General features: G+C 46.3%; 1 protein-coding gene across 1 annotated transcript in view; it reads left to right on the forward strand.

Annotated features, from left to right (window-relative positions):
* Positions 1-18,191, forward strand: part of LOC131293303 (ATP-binding cassette sub-family C member Sur) — a 44,053-nt gene that overhangs the window by 24,079 nt on the left and 1,783 nt on the right. Inside the window, exons 8-21 of the mRNA XM_058321383.1 lie at positions 68-919; positions 1,009-1,114; positions 5,089-5,350; positions 6,154-6,291; positions 6,623-6,762; positions 7,170-7,269; positions 8,981-9,453; positions 9,560-9,826; positions 9,952-10,040; positions 12,473-12,732; positions 12,978-13,199; positions 13,495-13,652; positions 16,481-17,001; positions 17,637-17,764. Coding sequence (XP_058177366.1) covers positions 68-919; positions 1,009-1,114; positions 5,089-5,350; positions 6,154-6,291; positions 6,623-6,762; positions 7,170-7,269; positions 8,981-9,453; positions 9,560-9,826; positions 9,952-10,040; positions 12,473-12,732; positions 12,978-13,199; positions 13,495-13,652; positions 16,481-17,001; positions 17,637-17,764 — 3,716 coding nt within the window. The remainder of the gene's footprint in view (positions 1-67; positions 920-1,008; positions 1,115-5,088; positions 5,351-6,153; positions 6,292-6,622; positions 6,763-7,169; positions 7,270-8,980; positions 9,454-9,559; positions 9,827-9,951; positions 10,041-12,472; positions 12,733-12,977; positions 13,200-13,494; positions 13,653-16,480; positions 17,002-17,636; positions 17,765-18,191) is intronic.

Consider the following 18,191-nt stretch of genomic DNA (forward strand, 5'->3'; position numbering starts at 1 on the left):
TCGTTCAGAACTAATATCGGTTCGATTTAGTAATTGCAATTCTTTATCACATTCCATCCTGCCACAGTGCTCCTGACGCACATCTCCTCCGTGCTGATCACGATCGTGACGATCGCCGTCTTCCTGGCGCTGGAGAACAACCCGATCGAGCTGACCGCAGGCCGTCTGTTTGCGTCGCTGGCCCTCTTCAACCAGCTGACCGTGCCGCTGTTCATCTTCCCCATCACCATCCCGGTGACGCTGTCGGCCATCGTGAGCACGGGCCGGCTGGAGGCATTCCTTGGCCAGCCGGAGGTGGAACGCGGTTCGCTCGAAGGCATCCGCACGATGGCACGCATCCTGAGCAAGAGCGACGCCTCGCTGGACATGTACGAGGCGGGCGACTCGACGGATGGCGGCAGCGAAGCGGATCCATTGCACAAACCCGTCGACCGATTGACCAATGGACAGGAAAGTGCTAAAACGAACGATAATGTCACCGTCACCGGGGCGCCGGTGTGTGAAGCGGACCGAGAACCTGCTGACACTGCTCCTCTGAGCGGTGAACGAAGGTGCACCGCCAGCCAGCAGTCGTCCGTCAGCTCGGGCCGGTCGGAAAAGGGCACCCAACCGGAACGCGACCGGGCGGGGGGAGGGGGACGTCCGAAGAAGTTCCAGAAGTCGACCGGACCAAACCCTCGGGTGAAGCTGAAGAAGAACAGCCAGCTGTCGGTCAGTGCGCGGTTGGAAAAGTGTCGCCAGAAGCAGAAGCATCTGGCGCGCGAGATGCGCTTCGGGCTGCCGGACGATGTGGCCGTGCTCCTTAAGGACGCCCGCTTCCGGTGGGTGGGGGGTGGTGGGCGTATGGCTGAACCAACGGGTGGAACAACTGATCCAGCCATCTACACGCTGTACATCGAGCAGCTAACGATTCCGAAAGGTAGGTGCACGGGTTAATGGTGGATGGAAAATCGACACCTTTCACGCTTTCCTCGTTTTCCATGTCATTTTCCCTTTTTCTTATCACAGCCAAGCTAACCGTCATCGTCGGGCGCAGTGGGAGTGGAAAGTCGTCCCTGTTGGCAGCGTTGCTCAAGGAAATAAATCATCTTTCCGGCGAACTGCTCTGGAATAAGTAAGTTGCCATTTTTTCCCAACCCCGGTTTTGTGCTTTTTGCCATATTGTTACACGGTTTTCCGCATGGAAAGTGTTATCTTTTCCGGTTTACACAAAATTCCCGTCCCGCTTTCCTGGAAAGTAAAGTTTTTTGGCTCATCATTGGGCAATAAATCTATGAAAAACAATACTTTTCAAGCGCATCCAACCATGCAGGATAACGGGCTGATTAGCAACGGAGTCGGAGCTCTTTCGGAGCTTTTTACTCCACTAAACCGCCCACTGTCTAACCGCGACAAACACTACCCTTTCTGGAATTCCGTTCACCCGGAAGCAGAAAACTGGATTATCCGGCTTGGAGAACAAACGGACTAGCCCTTCCGGGGAACCGTTTGTGCTTCCATGGTTTTCCGACCCCAAAATTAGATCAATGTTGCCCCAATGTGGTCCGACCTTTGCTTCGGGTGTACAATTTATCCCCAAACTGATCGATGTTTTGAGAAGGTGTCGGTTTCCTATCGAGAATGGAATGACATCGCACCTAAATTTAGTTGTTAACGCTTTCCGATGAATTAGGCAAACCTTATCATTTTTCGGAAGGATTTAGGAGCTCCGAGTAGTGTTTTTCAACCGAATGGAAAATGAATTGAACATATAAAAGCACTTACTTTGCGATGGGCTTTCCCTATAACCACCTTACCATGAATCCCGCCCGATGGGATATGTTTTGGGCAATCAAATTAACTTTTTCGATAAAGATGAAAATTATTCCCTTTTTCCCGAAGGTTGGCGGTGGCTAATTGCGATCCAGTCTATTCCGTCAGCACTCTCAATCCGCAGTTGTTGCGTAACAGAAAAGGGAAGGCGAAGGGGCTTCGGAAAAAGACAGCTCGAATGAAAACTTGTCCCTCGGAAGCTTAACCGATTCGTTTGGATGATTAATGGGCTTTTCCTTTCGAGCAATGTCGCGCGGTTTATTGAGATGATAGGGTAGATTTATATTAATCCAGCAAATGTTACCACATGAAGAACCTAAATGTAACGGTCTTTTTTTGCGTTCCTTTCATGTTTCAAAATTGCCGAAGCCGAAAGTATAAAAATTGTTTTTCAAAACGTCCAAAAAATTTCGATACGCTTAAAGACATATTTTTTGGTATTTTTTAAATCCAACAATAAATTCGGCTGCCATAAACACTATTCACATCAGTACTCTTTATTGTTGAATTACATGTTTCATAAATTCTAGGGCCCACTGTCACTACGGAAATCCAATTTATGGCATTTGAATTTCATACACTATTTAAACACACACAAAAAAGGCTAGTTTATTTGGACGGAATTCGGCCGGAATCGGTTTAAGGTTTTTGTTTCCTTTTTCCAGCAATACTTGTTTCACATCGATCCGCGTCCGCTCAACCGAATTGAGACAAGCGTCGACTTTGGGATCTGTATAAATAAAAGTTAAACCAATAAATTCGTCGGAAAAATCAATTCCCATTCGGCAAAGACAACACGGGAAGGGAATGGGTGGTTCGGGCGAGCATAAATTACGGTGCTGAGGATTCGAGGAGGGTGGGAGGAATCCGGTCCGGCACGCGAAGTCCTCATGCACCGGTCGTTTATGGTATTTATTGCAGCACGGTGCACTGATAGCGCGCGCTTTTCCCTTTTTTTACCGCATCGATTCCTACTGAACGAGGAAGCGATTTTTCCGGTCTGCCCAGCGCTCGGTACAAGTTCCCCGATTTTATTTGGCTCCACAGGACAGGTACCCGGACCCACCGACATTAATGCCATTTTATCGCAATAGTTGTTGATGGTGTGGGAGGTATGCCGGTTGTGATAGCGAATGAAGCAGCCTCGAATTGGATTATGGGTGGTTGGAGAGAAGTTGAAAATGAAATGCCATCGATGTATTCAAGGTTGAAATAGGAAAATCAGAACGACGATCTACTATTTCGCTATTGCTAATAGCTGGATATCCAAGCTATCCATGATGGTTTCTTTTGGGACAAAAGGACTTTTCATATAACGTTCAATTGTTTAAATCTGAATTAGCCGTTGAATAGTGTCTTACTATTGTTTGATAGTAATTATGATGATGAATATGTGACTTTTTGCAAGAATCACTGAACACTTTAGACTCCAATGGAGCTGTCAGCTAAACATCATCACCGTATAAACAGAGGAAGATGTATTCAGACATAAAAATGACGTTTTTTCCTTGTTAAAGTTACGGAATTCCAGCTTAGCTTTTCAACGACGATTCAAATACGTTTTGCGTAGAATTTTGTTCATTTAATTATACAGTTTTAGAAGAAATACACACTAAACGGAGAAGAGGCTTTCATATTTTGTAGCAAAAGAGTAAAGTTACTGGCGAACCGTATCTAACACCTCATTTTAGACCTTTTAATAGCTTTGAAATTTCCATCATTTTCCAATGAATGAATGTTCAATATGTATTTCCAAGGAGAATGAATAATCTTTCAAATTATGCAATAATTTGATGTATGGCGTGATGTTTGAGAAACATTTTAAATAATTAAAAACCAAAATATTGGTCTACACCAAAAAGTGCATTGCATAACTGTTTAAAAAACAAATATTTTCATAATGCACATTGACACAGAGTATTGATTTAAAAAAGGGAAAATAATAGAAACAACTCAAAATGATATTAAGAACACAAAATAGAGGGGCATCAGCACGTCAAAATTACGTCTACCATGCATGGTCCTGAGAAAGGGTGTTTTTAATAATGTGAAGAATACGCCCACTGTACAAATTGATAACCAGAGCAAAGCCGTTTCAACTTTTTCAAATCGTTATAGAGCTTTTACAAAAAATGCTAAAGGTATGTCAAATTGATCCACGAATATAATAGGTATTAAATAACTCACAGTCACGCTTTTGAACTAGTTTGAACTTTTAGTTTTTAGTTTAAGTAATATTTTACTTGGTTTACTTGCAAGAGGACTTTAGCTCCATCGATACGGTTGAAACCTCGACATATCAGAACGAGTGGACTATCGTTTGCACGAGAAAGAATCCCGTGTCGGTGATCCTACAATGTGCAAACAATCGGTGTTTTTAGTTGAGAAATGCATACAGTCGTACGACCAGTCACGCCAAGTGCATGCAATACACTCCACACACCGCCCCGTGGTGAAAACGGTCGTTAATCGAATCCCACCCCGACGAAGTGGAGCTTCACTTTCGCCTTCCTCCACAGCGAGCGTAAGCGAAGCGAAAAAACAGGAAAGGACAAATCGTACCACCAGCGGGTGGGTGGCAACCCACAATAGATTGTGAAACACCGGTCAGTTGAAAATCACTGCCGTGTACCGTGGTTTGGCGGAAGGAACCCTTCCGGGGCTCAGTGGAGATGTTGTTTGTGAACTTAATTCGAGTTCTTTTTCCCACTTTCGACGCGGCACGTGGCGTGACGGTTCCACGGAACGAGTTTCGACGAGGCTGTGGGTTGCCGCAGGGTTTTAACCTACTTCCGGCCTGCATGGTGGTGCTTTGCCGATGCTCCGTGCGATGATCGTTTCCCCAGCGGAACATAACCGCGAGGTTAATAGATTTTCAAGTGCAGCACCGTGTTGCATCGACAATCAACTTAAACGATTTGTCCGACGAATGGTACGGGTATGAAGCGTTTACCGTCTCGTCGTAGCGTGAAAAAGGGGTTTTATCACTTCAAACGTTTTAATTTATGTTTTTATTTTCCAACAGGGAAGCTAGAAATTAGTATTATTTTACGTGTGGAGCTCGAGTATGGCCACTGTGTGTTCGAGTTCGAACGGTTGGCTTAGAAGTATCGCGTTAAATGCATTATCGAAATGAAACAGGGTGTACTTTCGTGTTTTTTCTGCCCCTCCGGAAAAGAAGCATGACAGTTTTGTTCCGACAGACTGGCTTGGCCATCCGCTAGCACGACTACAATTCACGTTCTTTGTTCCCCCCCGGCTTTCCGACTTTGACAGATATTCGTCGATTGCGTACGTGCCGCAAAAACCGTGGCTCCAGAACGCCACCATCCGGGAGAACGTCCTGTTCGGCGAGAGCTTCCGGCCGAAGCGGTACGACCGTGTGCTGCGCGCCTGTGCGCTGAAGCCCGACCTGGACCTGATGCCTGCCGGCGATGGGACGGAAATTGGCGAACGTGGCCTCAAACTGTCCGGCGGTCAGCGGCAGCGCATCGCCATCGCCCGGGCCCTCTACTCGTCGGCCAACGTGGTCATTCTGGTAAGCGTCCCGGGTTGCAGTTGTCTTGTGCCACGGTTTTATTTGTACACTAGTACAGCTAAAGGGGTCAAGTTTTCTAAAGTTTTACATTCAACCATTCGGATTTGTTGCTTGCTTTTTCGTTTAAAATGTATTGTTTAATTTTTACTTTTTGTTTATTTCATAACGTACTTGGCATCTTTCATTTTTGGGAATCCTGTTTTTGCCAAAGTAATTTGAATCAGCCCCATGAACTAACACAGCGTAACGCTTTCCGTAAAATTGTCTATAGTTCGGCGCCCTAAAATTACCTATTATTTCATTTCACAAGTATTCTTCAATTTTTCCTTTTTATTAATTTCATAACTTGTTTTGCATCTTTAATTTTTGGGCATCCTTTTTAAGCAAAAGTAATTTAAAACAGTTCCAAGAACTAATGTATTGTAACGCTTTCCGTAAAATTATCTATAGTTCGTCGCCCTAAAATTACCTACCTTATATAATCATTTCAAATGTATTCTTTAATTTTTCCTTTTTGTTAATTTCATAATTTGCTTGGTATCTTTAATTTTTGGGAATTCTGGTTTTGCCAAAGTAATTTAAAATAGCTCCCATGATCTAACGCATGGTAACGCTTTCCCTAAAATTGCCTATATTACGGCGCATGGAAATGTAACACAAGTTTGCACTTCGTTCCCATTTTGTACACTAGCAACTTTCGGTTGCTTTAGTGTAGCGCACAAATAAATGCCCTCTCCCCCCCGGGAAGTTTCCGCCGGCAGCACCGACCGTATTGTGACTTTTGCTATCACTGACTCCCGCAGGATGATCCACTGTCGGCCCTGGACAACGAGGTTGCGACGTACGTTTTCGAGCACGGCATCGACCGGATGCTGTCACGCCAGAAACGGACCATCATCCTGGTGACCCAGCGCGTCCAGCTGGTGCACCGAGCGGACAATGTAAGTCACACCGTAACGATCGAATCGAAAAGAAGACGGATGACCGATGAGGCCGACCGGGATTCCCTACCCTTTTCCGGATTTTTTTTTTCTTTGCTTTTGTTTGTTTGTTCCACGTGGCAGGACATTTAATGGCTTTCCGGGTTTTTGGGGTTTCTCTCTTCGTTCACGTGCCTCTTTCCTCTCTTTTCCTCCCACCGTTTTGCTTTTCCACGAATCACAACGTTTCTTCTGCACTGATTGGATGGATGGATGGATGTGATGTGGAAAACATGCCCGACGTCATCGTCTCCTCGCGAAAAACCCCTCCACCCACCCCTGAATACCGCAGATTGTCGCAATGGAGCAGGGCGCGGTCAGTGCAACAGGTTCGCTGACGGAAATCGAGAACAATTATCCGCACATCCTGCGGGAGTGGAACGCAATTATCGCCAAGGAGCAGCAGCGGCAGTCGAGCGAGGCACAATCGAGGTAATTACGAGCCGGAAAATCGTCCCGTCCATTTGCCACCGTGTCGCGGTTCGGGCTGCGTTTTGGCAACGTCGGACATCTGTCTTCGGTGGGAAATTCACCCGGCGACCCCGGGAAGTTTTACCCTCCGAGCAGAAACGGAAGTGCAACAGCTTCGACGATGTGGGAGTGCGCTGTGAAACGGGACCTTGCGCTTGTCGAGTTTGAAAGCTGGCTGGAAAATCCTACCGAACAGCAAAACGTACAAACGGATCACGAGTTGTCGAGCTTGCCGTTAGATAGAAGCTTGGTTGGGGTTTATTTATTTTTTGCTTCCTTACCTTTCTTTTCCCTACGCACATCGGCTAATGCATTTCCTTCACCCGGGGGAAATTGGTACATCATGCCTCACATTTGGCCCACAGCAGTCCGGGACGTACGGCACGCGAGCGGTGGAAGCTGTTTAAGAACATTTCACGCATCGGTTTTCAACGAAGTCATGCCGCGGAGGAAAACGATTTTATGGAGGTGAGTGGAAAGGCAAACAGTTTCGCTTTTGACAATAATGTAGGATTTTGAGAAATGATGCAAATGGACTCAATAAACAATTCAAATACATTCTGGGAATGTTTCCAAACGGCGCACTGTTACTTTTGTTTTGTACAAGTTTTGATATAAAAATAATTTCAAATCACACTGAAACAAAAGCAAACTCAAACGAAAAGATGTTCCACGTTAAGCCGGGAAACTTTCCCGATTGCATTCATCTTCTGGTCGACCACACAATCGAACAACGACCACCAGCATCAGTATCGAAAACCATCATATACCAGTCGAGCAATGGAGTCGATTAGGCCGCAGTAAATTAATTCAGTCAGACAAAAATAAACCAGCTATAAGTTGGTACGGGTCCGGTTTTAGAGGAGGGGCAAAACTTTACTTCACGTGTAAACTTTTAACTCCCTCTCGGCCCAGACGGAGATGGTTCGAGTGACCTGCCACGATTTGGACTGCGGCTAACTTGCCCGTTCTAAATCGGTTCGGTTGTGCCCTACGAAAGCAGGGCGGCACTTTGGAAATGTGGATCAGATAGAAATGGAAAGTTTATTCATACACAACAGCGCGGCAAAACTTTGGGAGAAAGTTTCCGGTCCGATCGATTTGCTCGCTGGGATGTTGATGATTTGGAAATTGTGAAAGATATTCCCCCTATCGAACCCACCCGATGGAGCAGGTAGGATTTTATAATTGTTCCTCAAGCTTGACCAAACTGGCAAAGCGAACAGTTATCTGTTTCGAAAACTTTTGCACTCAGCTGGGAGATTCGAAAAGAGTGAAAGTTTCGATCGTGCCCTTGTTTACGGTCGGTACTGTTTGTTCGTGTTTTGGTATTATCTATGTTAAATCGTTGGGAAACACGATAACAAATGCTTCTATCATACATGTATTATACGAATGTATTATTGTCATAAATTATTCTGGCAGTTAGTTGTACCTACTAATTAAACTAAAATAAATATGGATGAAAATAAATGAGATGAAATTTTGCTGGTATATTTTCTAAACATCTTTTAGTTGATTTATGTAATAAGACAGAGGATATTAATTTTTTTTGAACATATAAAGATTATACGGTCAAGTTTTTGTCAAGATGTAAAGGATTTTGAAAATGTTTTTCTTCTTTTTGATATAACCGTATATTCTCTATCTGGTACGGTAGAGATTCTCAACTGTCCAATTATCATGCGGTCAAACGGATGGTTAAATATTGTAAGGGCACAAAAAAAAAGACAAGAAAATAAAGTTTTGCTTGTTTAAAGCTGAAAAAGATATTAGTAGATTTGATGAAAGTTCGATAGGCTTTTTGTTAAAAGGAAACAGGAAGTTATTTTAGACCTTCGAATTCAGACACAAAAGAACAGAATAATATATTTGCAACCAGAGATCCGTTTAGGACTGACTTTTCTCGTAGATAAAGAGAAAATTTTACTAAGTCCTTCAGTCCATGTTGTAGAAGATGAAGATACTTTGATATTTCTTAACCAAGTTTTAAATATTTGTTACAGAAATGAATATCAGCCGTTTCTATATATCGATGTTTATTGTTAACCATTGTGGTTGAGAATCACTGACGGAGGAGAAATGATGGCACATTACTCAATTCCAAACATGTCCTTCGATCGTCCAACATGCCATTACTTCGTAATTAAAAGTTCCTCCCTGATGCCTTCTTCCCCAGCGCACATTCTACCTTTCCCGAACGCTGGCGAACCGGGGAACCCTCTTCGGATCACGACTAGCCGCGCACGACTTTCCGCTGCCGATCGAAGACTGCCACGAGCCGAACGTCGCCCTTCGAAGGCACTTTTCCAGCCGGCTGCGAAAGGACTCACCCCCCGCCACGGCCCTCGCCATCCAGAGGGAACCGCTCGCGGTCATCGGTAATGCCGTCGCGCAAGGACATCAGAGCGTATTTCGAACGTTCTCTCTGCAGACAGGCGTTGGGACGGGCAGCGGAGGTACCCAGGAGGCGACCGGAAGCGAACCAAACGCTGCCCAGCGACAACCTGCGGTCGTGGTGCGTCACGTATCCTTTCCGACGGCGTTGACCGCCTTCAGCGCAGTTCGCCCGTTCCGCACCAGCAACACCGGCAACGATGGCAACCAATTCCGTGCGGGTCAGTTAGTTTCTTCCGTTTCCGGACTTCGAAGGTACACGGTCCCCTTTCCTGATTTTCCTTCCGTATGCCCCCGGTGACGGGGAAATTCTTTCATGTTCTCACGTGGAATTGCGGTGCGCTACCTTTTACGTTAACAGGATCGAAGACCGCGCAATACCGGACGAACAGCAGCCGGAAGGATCCGAAACGGCCGAGATGGACACAGGTGACCAGCGTCGCAGTGAGACGGGTGCAAATAGTAACGACGAGCTGAAGCGTAGCTCCATCGGATTCCGGATTCCAGAGTTTCTCCGAAGGATGTCGTTCCGGGGGCGACGATTCTCCAACCCGACCGAATTTGGCCGTCCGTACGCGGAACGGAACGCGACGCGGGGCTCCTGCACCCGGAAGACCAGTTCGCTAAAGTTTGTAACCTTTTCTCGGCTTTTCTTCCGCCCATTGACACTGGTGAAGGATTTTTCCATGTTGTGCTGATTTTTATCTTCTTTCCTTTGTTTGTGCGTGGGATACAAATTAATTTCCGCTGCAGGAGCATTCCGAAGGAACGACACCGTTCGATAAGACGCCTCCTGTCGACGATTTCACGGCACAGCCAGGACACCGAGGAATCATCCGTGGGTAAGTAGAGATGATATGAATTAATCTTATTACAAGATGATTTTTTGTCGTACGAAATATTAACTGTCAATTGAAACTGTAAACCGATGATCTTGAACAAGAAGTCCAGTCTAGTTGATATACTAAAATAGAAATATTTTCAACGTTCACATCCCTTTTTGAATACTTATTTTAAATAAACTACATCAGTCTATTTCTTTTTTTAGTGAAACTAATGAAAATAACCAAGGCATGGATTCATTCCATACTAAATCGACCGAGAGAGTCTGATTGCCTTAATTTTTTTGTTAACGCAGGTTTATGAAAGTGCCAATCAAAGAAAAACAAATACCGTTTATTCAGAATATTAATAGTCAAATCGAAATTAAACGGAAAAGTGTGCTTGTACAATATGTGTACATTAATAATATCAATATAATAATTTGAAATGAGATGTCGTACTTCAAGAAGGAACATTGAACATTTTTAAAAGCCCTTTTTTTGCGAAAGGATGTTTCTAGCCCGGAGAAAACCGACGATCGGTGAATAAGTCCACTTATCGATCGGAATCCGGAAGCAACGCACTCGTCGTAATTCCTTTCTCACAAAGCCACATTGTTGGCCGAAGCCAAAAGTTCCGGCGACGCGGGCTCTAATTTCTCAACCAATTTACCCTATTGACAGCTTTTCGCCCGCACGATGAACTGTACGGCGAACGAACATTTCCGCCGAGTGTGGGGTTGGGCTTTTTTTTCGACCCTCCGTTAACCTCACTCATGTTGGCATGCACTCGATTTTCCCCGGGTGCCGAGAAGCAAATCCACTTGAAGTGAAGGGCGTATCCACTGGGTCGAGCGCTCGAGGAAGCCGACTGCCGGATGGTGGCAACCACTTGGCAGCAAGGATTTTATCGATTATGCATTCCGGAAGCTGTTTAAACTGGCACGAGAGTGTGGATCCACGCGACCACGATGCACTTCCACCGGGTGTGGGTGTGTGTGTGTGTATGAGTGTAGTTTTTCATTCCTCTTCGATCTTGAAGTTGATTTCCGTTCCGTGCGGCGAAGGCGAGATTAGCTGCGTCTGCTCGCGCCGTTCGCTGGAACGTAAATCTGACGCTCAATAATCGGATTTTGACATACCACTAGCCAAGCTCTGGATTCCGTCTGGAAAAATTGTAGGATAGAAAAAAAATTACAAAAAAAAACACCCGATTCTCTCCGCACGGGAGGGGGGAATAAAAGTAAAACATTCCCATTTGCTGGAATGTCGGCCGCGATTTGGACCATCACGACTGCCAATGCCGACGACAGGGCGCTTTAGCATAATGGTACATTATGTTTTACGGTTCCGCGTTTGCTCTCGTTGCGCCACTTCCGGCAGCGAGGCTTTGAAGGAGTGGGAGCAGGAAGGGGAAACGGGCACATTTTGGGTCGCAGACGATGACGATCACGATGGCGGCTGGCGCATAGATGCGATTGCATCATAAATTGGAACGTCACCAAGTGTCGGGCTAGGATGCAGCTGCAATGGTGGACATTTTGAACGCAAAATGTCTGCTTCCGAAATTTTTAGCTGAGCCAACGGGAAAGGAAGTGTACTCATGCGGAGTATTTGTGAAGAAAAAAAAAAATCAGCTACCAGTAATTCCATTGTCAAAAAGTCTACAGTTTGAAGTAAGTGCATGAGTTTGGTTGCTTTTAAGCGACGCTGTTCTAGATCGAAAACCGGAAAAGGATTTCATCAAATTGAGTAATGCATAGTTTGCCTTTACGTAAGAACTACTTCTCTTACAGGATAAGTGTAATTGTTACATTTAGTTATTTGCGATCACCAGTACTAGCGCTGCTAGAAAAGAATATAAACATATTATCAAAGAAGGCTTAGTAAAATAACATGGAAAACGTTAGAAAGGAAATAGGGCAGTTGCAGGCAAGACTTTTAGAGAGGAGGTTATGAGTAGAGAGTAGGCTATTATTATCGATGTAGTTTGATTGAAATTTGGTGAAATTCGAACCATCTACTAAAAACAACTGTTCCGTTATTTTCCGAGATAACAACCACAGTACAAAGAAGAACTTTTTTGTTTACATAGTTCTTGTAGCTTACGTGAGCCGTTTAAAAACTAAAGGGATACTACAGTAACCTGCATTCAAGTTTAACATTTAAGTGAAGTAAAACGGCAGTTAGTCTTGTGGAACAAGTGCCGATGTATTAAAATAGCAATAATTATAAGGAAACCCCAAGAACTCAAAAATCACATTAGAACTGAGATTAACGTGTAAGTGATGGAGGCTATAAAAGGCTCTGTTTTACAATTACAAAAAATTACATAAGTTGTAAGTTTACCACAAATCCGTCGCCATTCCAGTGCTCTTCAGATCAATAACCTTAAATCTGTCACCTCTGTGTGTTTTTTTCGCTGACCTCTTCCGGCCAATTTCCATTCGCAGACGGCGAGGGCGAAGTGTCGAATCGGCTGCTGTACGACGACGAGCGCAAATATGGCCGCATTCCAACCCGCCTGTACTGGCTGTATCTGAAATCGTGCGGGCCCAAGATGGTGGCCATCTTCTTCCTCAGCGCCCTCGCCCAGCAGGCCCTCAAGGTGTACACCGACTTTTGGCTGCAGGAGTGGACGGATCAGACGTCGGCCACGGTGGCAACGGCCCGGCTCGTCCGAGCCCGCGCCAACGTCCAGGAACCGTTCGATGTAATAACCCGGTGAACGCTCGAGGCGAGAGGTTTTCTCTCCTCTCCGCGATGGATGGATCGGTCTTGGCGCACCCGGGACGTTTCCTTTCGATGGTGCCACAAATTTGGCCACTCATTTGCATACCGAAGCCATTACGGGGGGCGGGGTGACCATCGAACGGGGTGTCCTGCGTTGGTCCGGGGTCCGGAGCACCCGGATAATGAATAGTTCTTTTCCGTTGGGCCCGTTTTTTCCCGTTCCAGATCGAGCAGCACTTCCACATCTACGTCACACTGTCGGCCGTATGCATCGTGCTGGCCGCCATCTCCGTCCCGGCCGGGCAGCGGGCGGGCAGCAACGCCCGGAGGCGGCTGCATCGGGAGCTGATTGCATCGGTGCTGCAGAATTCCATCCATTTCTTCCAATCCGTGCCCCTGGGGCGGATCATGAATCGGCTCAGCGTCGACATCGCCGTCGTCGATAAGGTGAGACGCTTTGTGGGGAGGTACCATGTGAAAATCGGTTCCGTCTTCTGTGCTAGCTGCCAAATACCCGGACTGGCAATTTTCCGTACCAGGTTCAGGGAAATGCAAATTGATCCATAAATCAGCGTCCGGTTGGTAAAGGGGGGTGTCCTTCTCGATTCCTGTGATCCTCAAAACGGGATCCCATACCGATGCGGGATCACCCCTAACTCTCCTAATCGCCAGTACAAGCCCTCCTCCCTTACCCCCTCTCAAACTCTCTCTGCTCTTCTACTTTTCTCCCCCCTTTTCACAGAAAATCGCTGCAACAAGTCAAAAGCTGCTACAATTCATCCTGCTGTGCTTGTGCGCCGTACTCATAAACAGTGTCGTAACGCCGTATTTCATCCTGTTAACAATACCAATTTGTGGCATTTACTACGTGGTGCAAAAATTCTACCGTGCCTCGTCCAGGTAAGCCGAGTTCTTTGGGATTACGAGAATTTTAAGATGAAACCCGTTTGAGCGGGATTTAGTTGGGAATATGGAAAGCTCCAATTGATTGCATCATTTTAAGATCTTCTATAGAACTCTTGGACCACTAGTAGTTACACATTTTTGTATAAACAAACATCGATAACGTTGGATAGTGGATTTCCAGCAGCAGTTAGCGAAGATCTAAATTAATAAAGTAACTTATTATGAAGTTTAAAATATTGAGGAAAGATCATTTTAATGTCATTTATTTTGTTTTATTTATTCATCATTTTATTCGCATCGTCTAAAACGATTCGATTTGTTTTACTATTTATTCCTAAATTTTTTTGGCAATCTTTATAAGCCATATGTTCATTTTAATGTTGTTCCTTCCTTTTTTTTTATTTCAAAAGCGTTTTCAAAACATCCGCGTGTATTAGACTAATTGAAGTCAATGCGAAAATCTAGTGGTGTCTTATCTATTAAAATAGTTGTAGTAATATTTTAATTAATTAATTATTTCAACTTTGTCATTTCATTGGTGGAAAATCAACGAAAACAAAACCAATACAGGGTTTTAACGAAAAAACAGCAAAAAGTCCAAGTTTTATGATCCCCTTTGCTTGTTCGGGTTGTAGTTTTCCCTTTGTCAGCTGAATTAGACACAGACTGGCTCTGGTACAATGAAGTTTCTCATCCGTTGACAACCAATTTATCGTATGTGAAACATTTACTTACTGCACGTATGATACTACCCATGCACTTCTTGCACATGCACAAACGAGTGCACTTGCAAGGACGGTTGATTCCATTCTTGGGAGACTTCTTCACCCAGCGGAAAGTGGGACCTTCGGAGACGAATGTTTTATCGTCCTTTGTTGCCGATGCTAAGGAAGGAGAAGCGAGGAAGCGGGTGGAACAGACGAGCGTGTACAAACTTCAACCCACCTCGAGCAGCTTCCGGGTGTATCAAAACTTTGTGTCGAAACTTTCCTACCCGTCCCGTACGGACCAGAAGTTTGCGGACCACGTTGGCGAAATACGGCAGTAGCACCAAAGGTGCCGACTTCGTCTAATATCTAAGTCCGGGTGGCCCAGATCTAAACCTCGGAGGACGTTCTTTGATCCACAAGGGATGGGTGAAAGATTGCGATGCTGCATCGTGCTCCCATGGGGGATGACAACCGAGAGTAGTTGATTTATAATTTGCGTAGAGAGTGCTCTCGCACCCAAGAACGAACCTTGGAAGGGCGCGAAATACAAATGTGGTGCATCAAAAGTTATTTAACTTTCATTGCAATTGATTACAACTTCCGGGTTTGCGGGAAGTGGCTGAGCCTTTAATTGACAGCAGGGGAATCGGTTTGGGTTTGGTTTCCCGGGACCTTGGTGCGACAGGCCGTGCAAGTTTTCGAGTTCTTAGGCTTACCATTCTATGGCGATATGTTCATCGTATGCGTTACTTCCATTTTGATTGCGGCAAATTGTAAAAGATAACGTTAGTTATAGCCTTAGTCCTCGCTCCGGGGTCACAGTATTTTCCTTTCGGAGTTATTACAATTCTCGGCATGGGGTTTGGAATTGGTTCCATCAAAGAATGTCTGCCTTGGGCGAATTTCGGTGGTGTCGAGATCTTCTTGGCAGAAGTCAAGAGGCATAGGATACCGGGTGAAAGTTTTTCTCCCTCGACAGGAACTACTCTGGGGTAGAGTTCTTCCCGGAATGACGTGCGAACACTCGATACGCCCCGGTGACTGCCTTTGTAACGAAATGGAAAGCTAACGCCGAGTTGCCATGGTCCCGGTGGAGGAGGAAGAACAAAACACGGAGTCGGGAAAAAGTGCATGCGGCTTCTGTTTCCGATGAGATTATCTTTGTATGTGCACTTTCATCGCCCCGACAAAGGGGGCGAACACGGGGATGACACATAAGTGGTATCGTTAGGCCACCGGCCACACGGTACGGAGCCATGATCTATGGCAGGTTGGGTTTTTCGTCGGACCGCCCGGAACACGTGTTCATCGGTTGTCCAGCGTCAGCAGCACCCGATATATATATGTGTGTGTGTGGTTCGGACGGACTTCACACAGGACAGGAATTGACATGGGTCTCGTTAGCCTGAAAGCTTCCCGTAGGTCTGGGAAAGAGTCGAGTTGGTAAGTTTTGCCTGTCGGACGCCTTTCCCACTTCCGTTGCGAGAAACACGTGTCCGGTTTTGGGTTGGACTTGGCAATCGGATCAAGTTAGATTACTTTTGTTGGATTTTTCTAAAATATTAACCTTCGCACAGGCCTTTTGCGCAACGGATGTAAAACTTGTGCAGTTTGGAGCCACGTTGAAGTTGGCTGAACTGCCTTAGATTGAGGGAGGAAAAACAACACGAATACATTTTTCTAACAAGCTGGACATTAACTTTGAAGTAGCGGCTAATTGGGTTCGCCGAACATCACCGGGTGGTGATGAATGAAAAGTATCGGTTACCTTGCTGTACATTCGAAAAGAAACGAGTTCCTAAGTACACTGGACGTGGGGGGAAACTGAAAGCATCGGAAACAACCCCCTTACCTCCTCTATCCTTGTATTCGAACACCATTTCCGGTGAGTGCATTAAAGATGAGCACCGAATGGAAGAGAGCGAGGTCGAACAAACGGGGGGAAAGTTTGCAGCGGAGAAGATAATTGAAAGAATCTTTCACTTCCGGTGCACTCCGGGAATCCGGAGTGGTTGGACCGACCGGCTATCATCACGATCTTGGCGAACATCGGTCGGAGGGAGGTTTCTTTTCCATTTTTGATTTCCCTCCCTCTTCTTTTCCGCTCGACAGGGAGCTGCAGCGCATCGAGAGCATCACCTACTCGCCCATCCTGGCGCACTTCTCCGAGACCATCGAGGGCGTGACGACGATCCGGGCGTTCGGGCAGGAGGCACGCTTCATGGAGGTCCTGTTCCGCCGCATGGAGGCGAACAACGTGGCGCAGATAGCGCTCAACTGTAGCAACCGCTGGCTGGGCATCGCGCTGGACTACCTCGGGGCGGCCATCGTGTTCGTGGCGATCCTGACGGCGCTGATAACGGCCAGCCTGCGCCCACACTCGACCAGCTCGTCGCTGATCGGGCTGGCCATCAACTACGCCATGCTGGTGCCGATCTACCTGAACTGGGTGGTGAAGCTGTTCGCCGAGATGGAAATGTATGGCGGTGCGGTCGAGCGGATCCAGTCGTTCATTGAGACGGACGAGCGACGCGGGCCGGGACGGTTGCGAGCGGCTGATGACTTCCCGCGCAGGCACCGACCATTCTCCAGGGGCACCTCGGTGGGGCCGGGTGGAGCCCAGTCTTGTTCCTGTAAGTCTCGCGTTCGCCCTGCCCGGCGGAACTATCATTCCCGAACCGATCGATGTTTGTGCCCCGAACGGGGTTTCATCCGGGAGTCAGTAGCTTCCCGGCATCGGGTTTAGCAGCGAACGCAACTTCTTAATCTTTGATGAACCATTCCAACCCCGGCGGGGACAGTGTCAGTGCTACTGGTAGTGATATTTTCCCTTTTGTTTCCGCCATGAAGGGACTTCCTGAATTATCCATCGTCCTTTCGTCGGGAATATATTTCCTCTTCCGTCCGTTGGAGTATTATGAAGGAGGAATAGATGATGGAAAATCATATCGATTACATTCTGCATGCGTAATGCGCGCAGATGCCGGAGAGTTTGTCGTGCCAAGCGCCGAGCGAAAAGTGCACCAGAAGAATTAGTACCCTTTCCGATCGAAGCGCTCCGGGAGACCGGTTGCATTGGAAAAGGTTTCATTTCATGTCAAAGGTAGCAGGTAGCGTACCTCCACGGTGACAGAGTTGGAGGAAATGATCTAACTATTCAGCATTCGATTTTGTTCGGGAAAACTGAACCGTCTTCCGTCCATTAAACAATTCATCACTTTTTACTCTTTCTCTCTCTCTCTCTCTTTCTCTCTCCCTCGTCCGCCAGATAAAAGCGTCCCGATATCCTGGCCACTGAAAGGCGACATCGTGTTCGAGAACGTATCGTTACGGTACGAGAATCAAAAGGAGAACATAATCGCAAATTTGAATTTAACCATCCCGGCGGGCCAGCGGGTAAGTGAAAGTCGGGTTTGCACAGAACAACACCAAATGGCACAAAACAAAACACGCTCTCGTATCTCTTGTTGCACCCACACCCGTTTCTTACCGATGGTGGTTTCCATTGCTATTGGATGCTTCTGCAAATCGGGGAGGTTGTTTCCAAGAGGTTTCAGAAGCGTCCGATGGCCAAGGCTCTGTTCACCAGGTTTTCGCAGAGCAGACAGGGAATGCGTAAAGAGGATAGCCTGTGCTTGTTTTACCCGTGCACATCCACACCCTCGACAACGCCGTACAATTAATTATTTAAATGACTACTTTTACACTGCCCAGCCATGGGACAGTCGGTTCCGGCACCGGAATGGTTCCGATAACTTCCATGCTCTCGCGATAGTTTCCATGCCCGGGTGGCAACATCGCCAACTAATGGACTCTTCGGGTG

This window comes from Anopheles ziemanni, chromosome 2, assembly GCF_943734765.1.
Source record: "Anopheles ziemanni chromosome 2, idAnoZiCoDA_A2_x.2, whole genome shotgun sequence".
NCBI classification, from domain to species: domain Eukaryota; kingdom Metazoa; phylum Arthropoda; class Insecta; order Diptera; family Culicidae; genus Anopheles; species Anopheles ziemanni.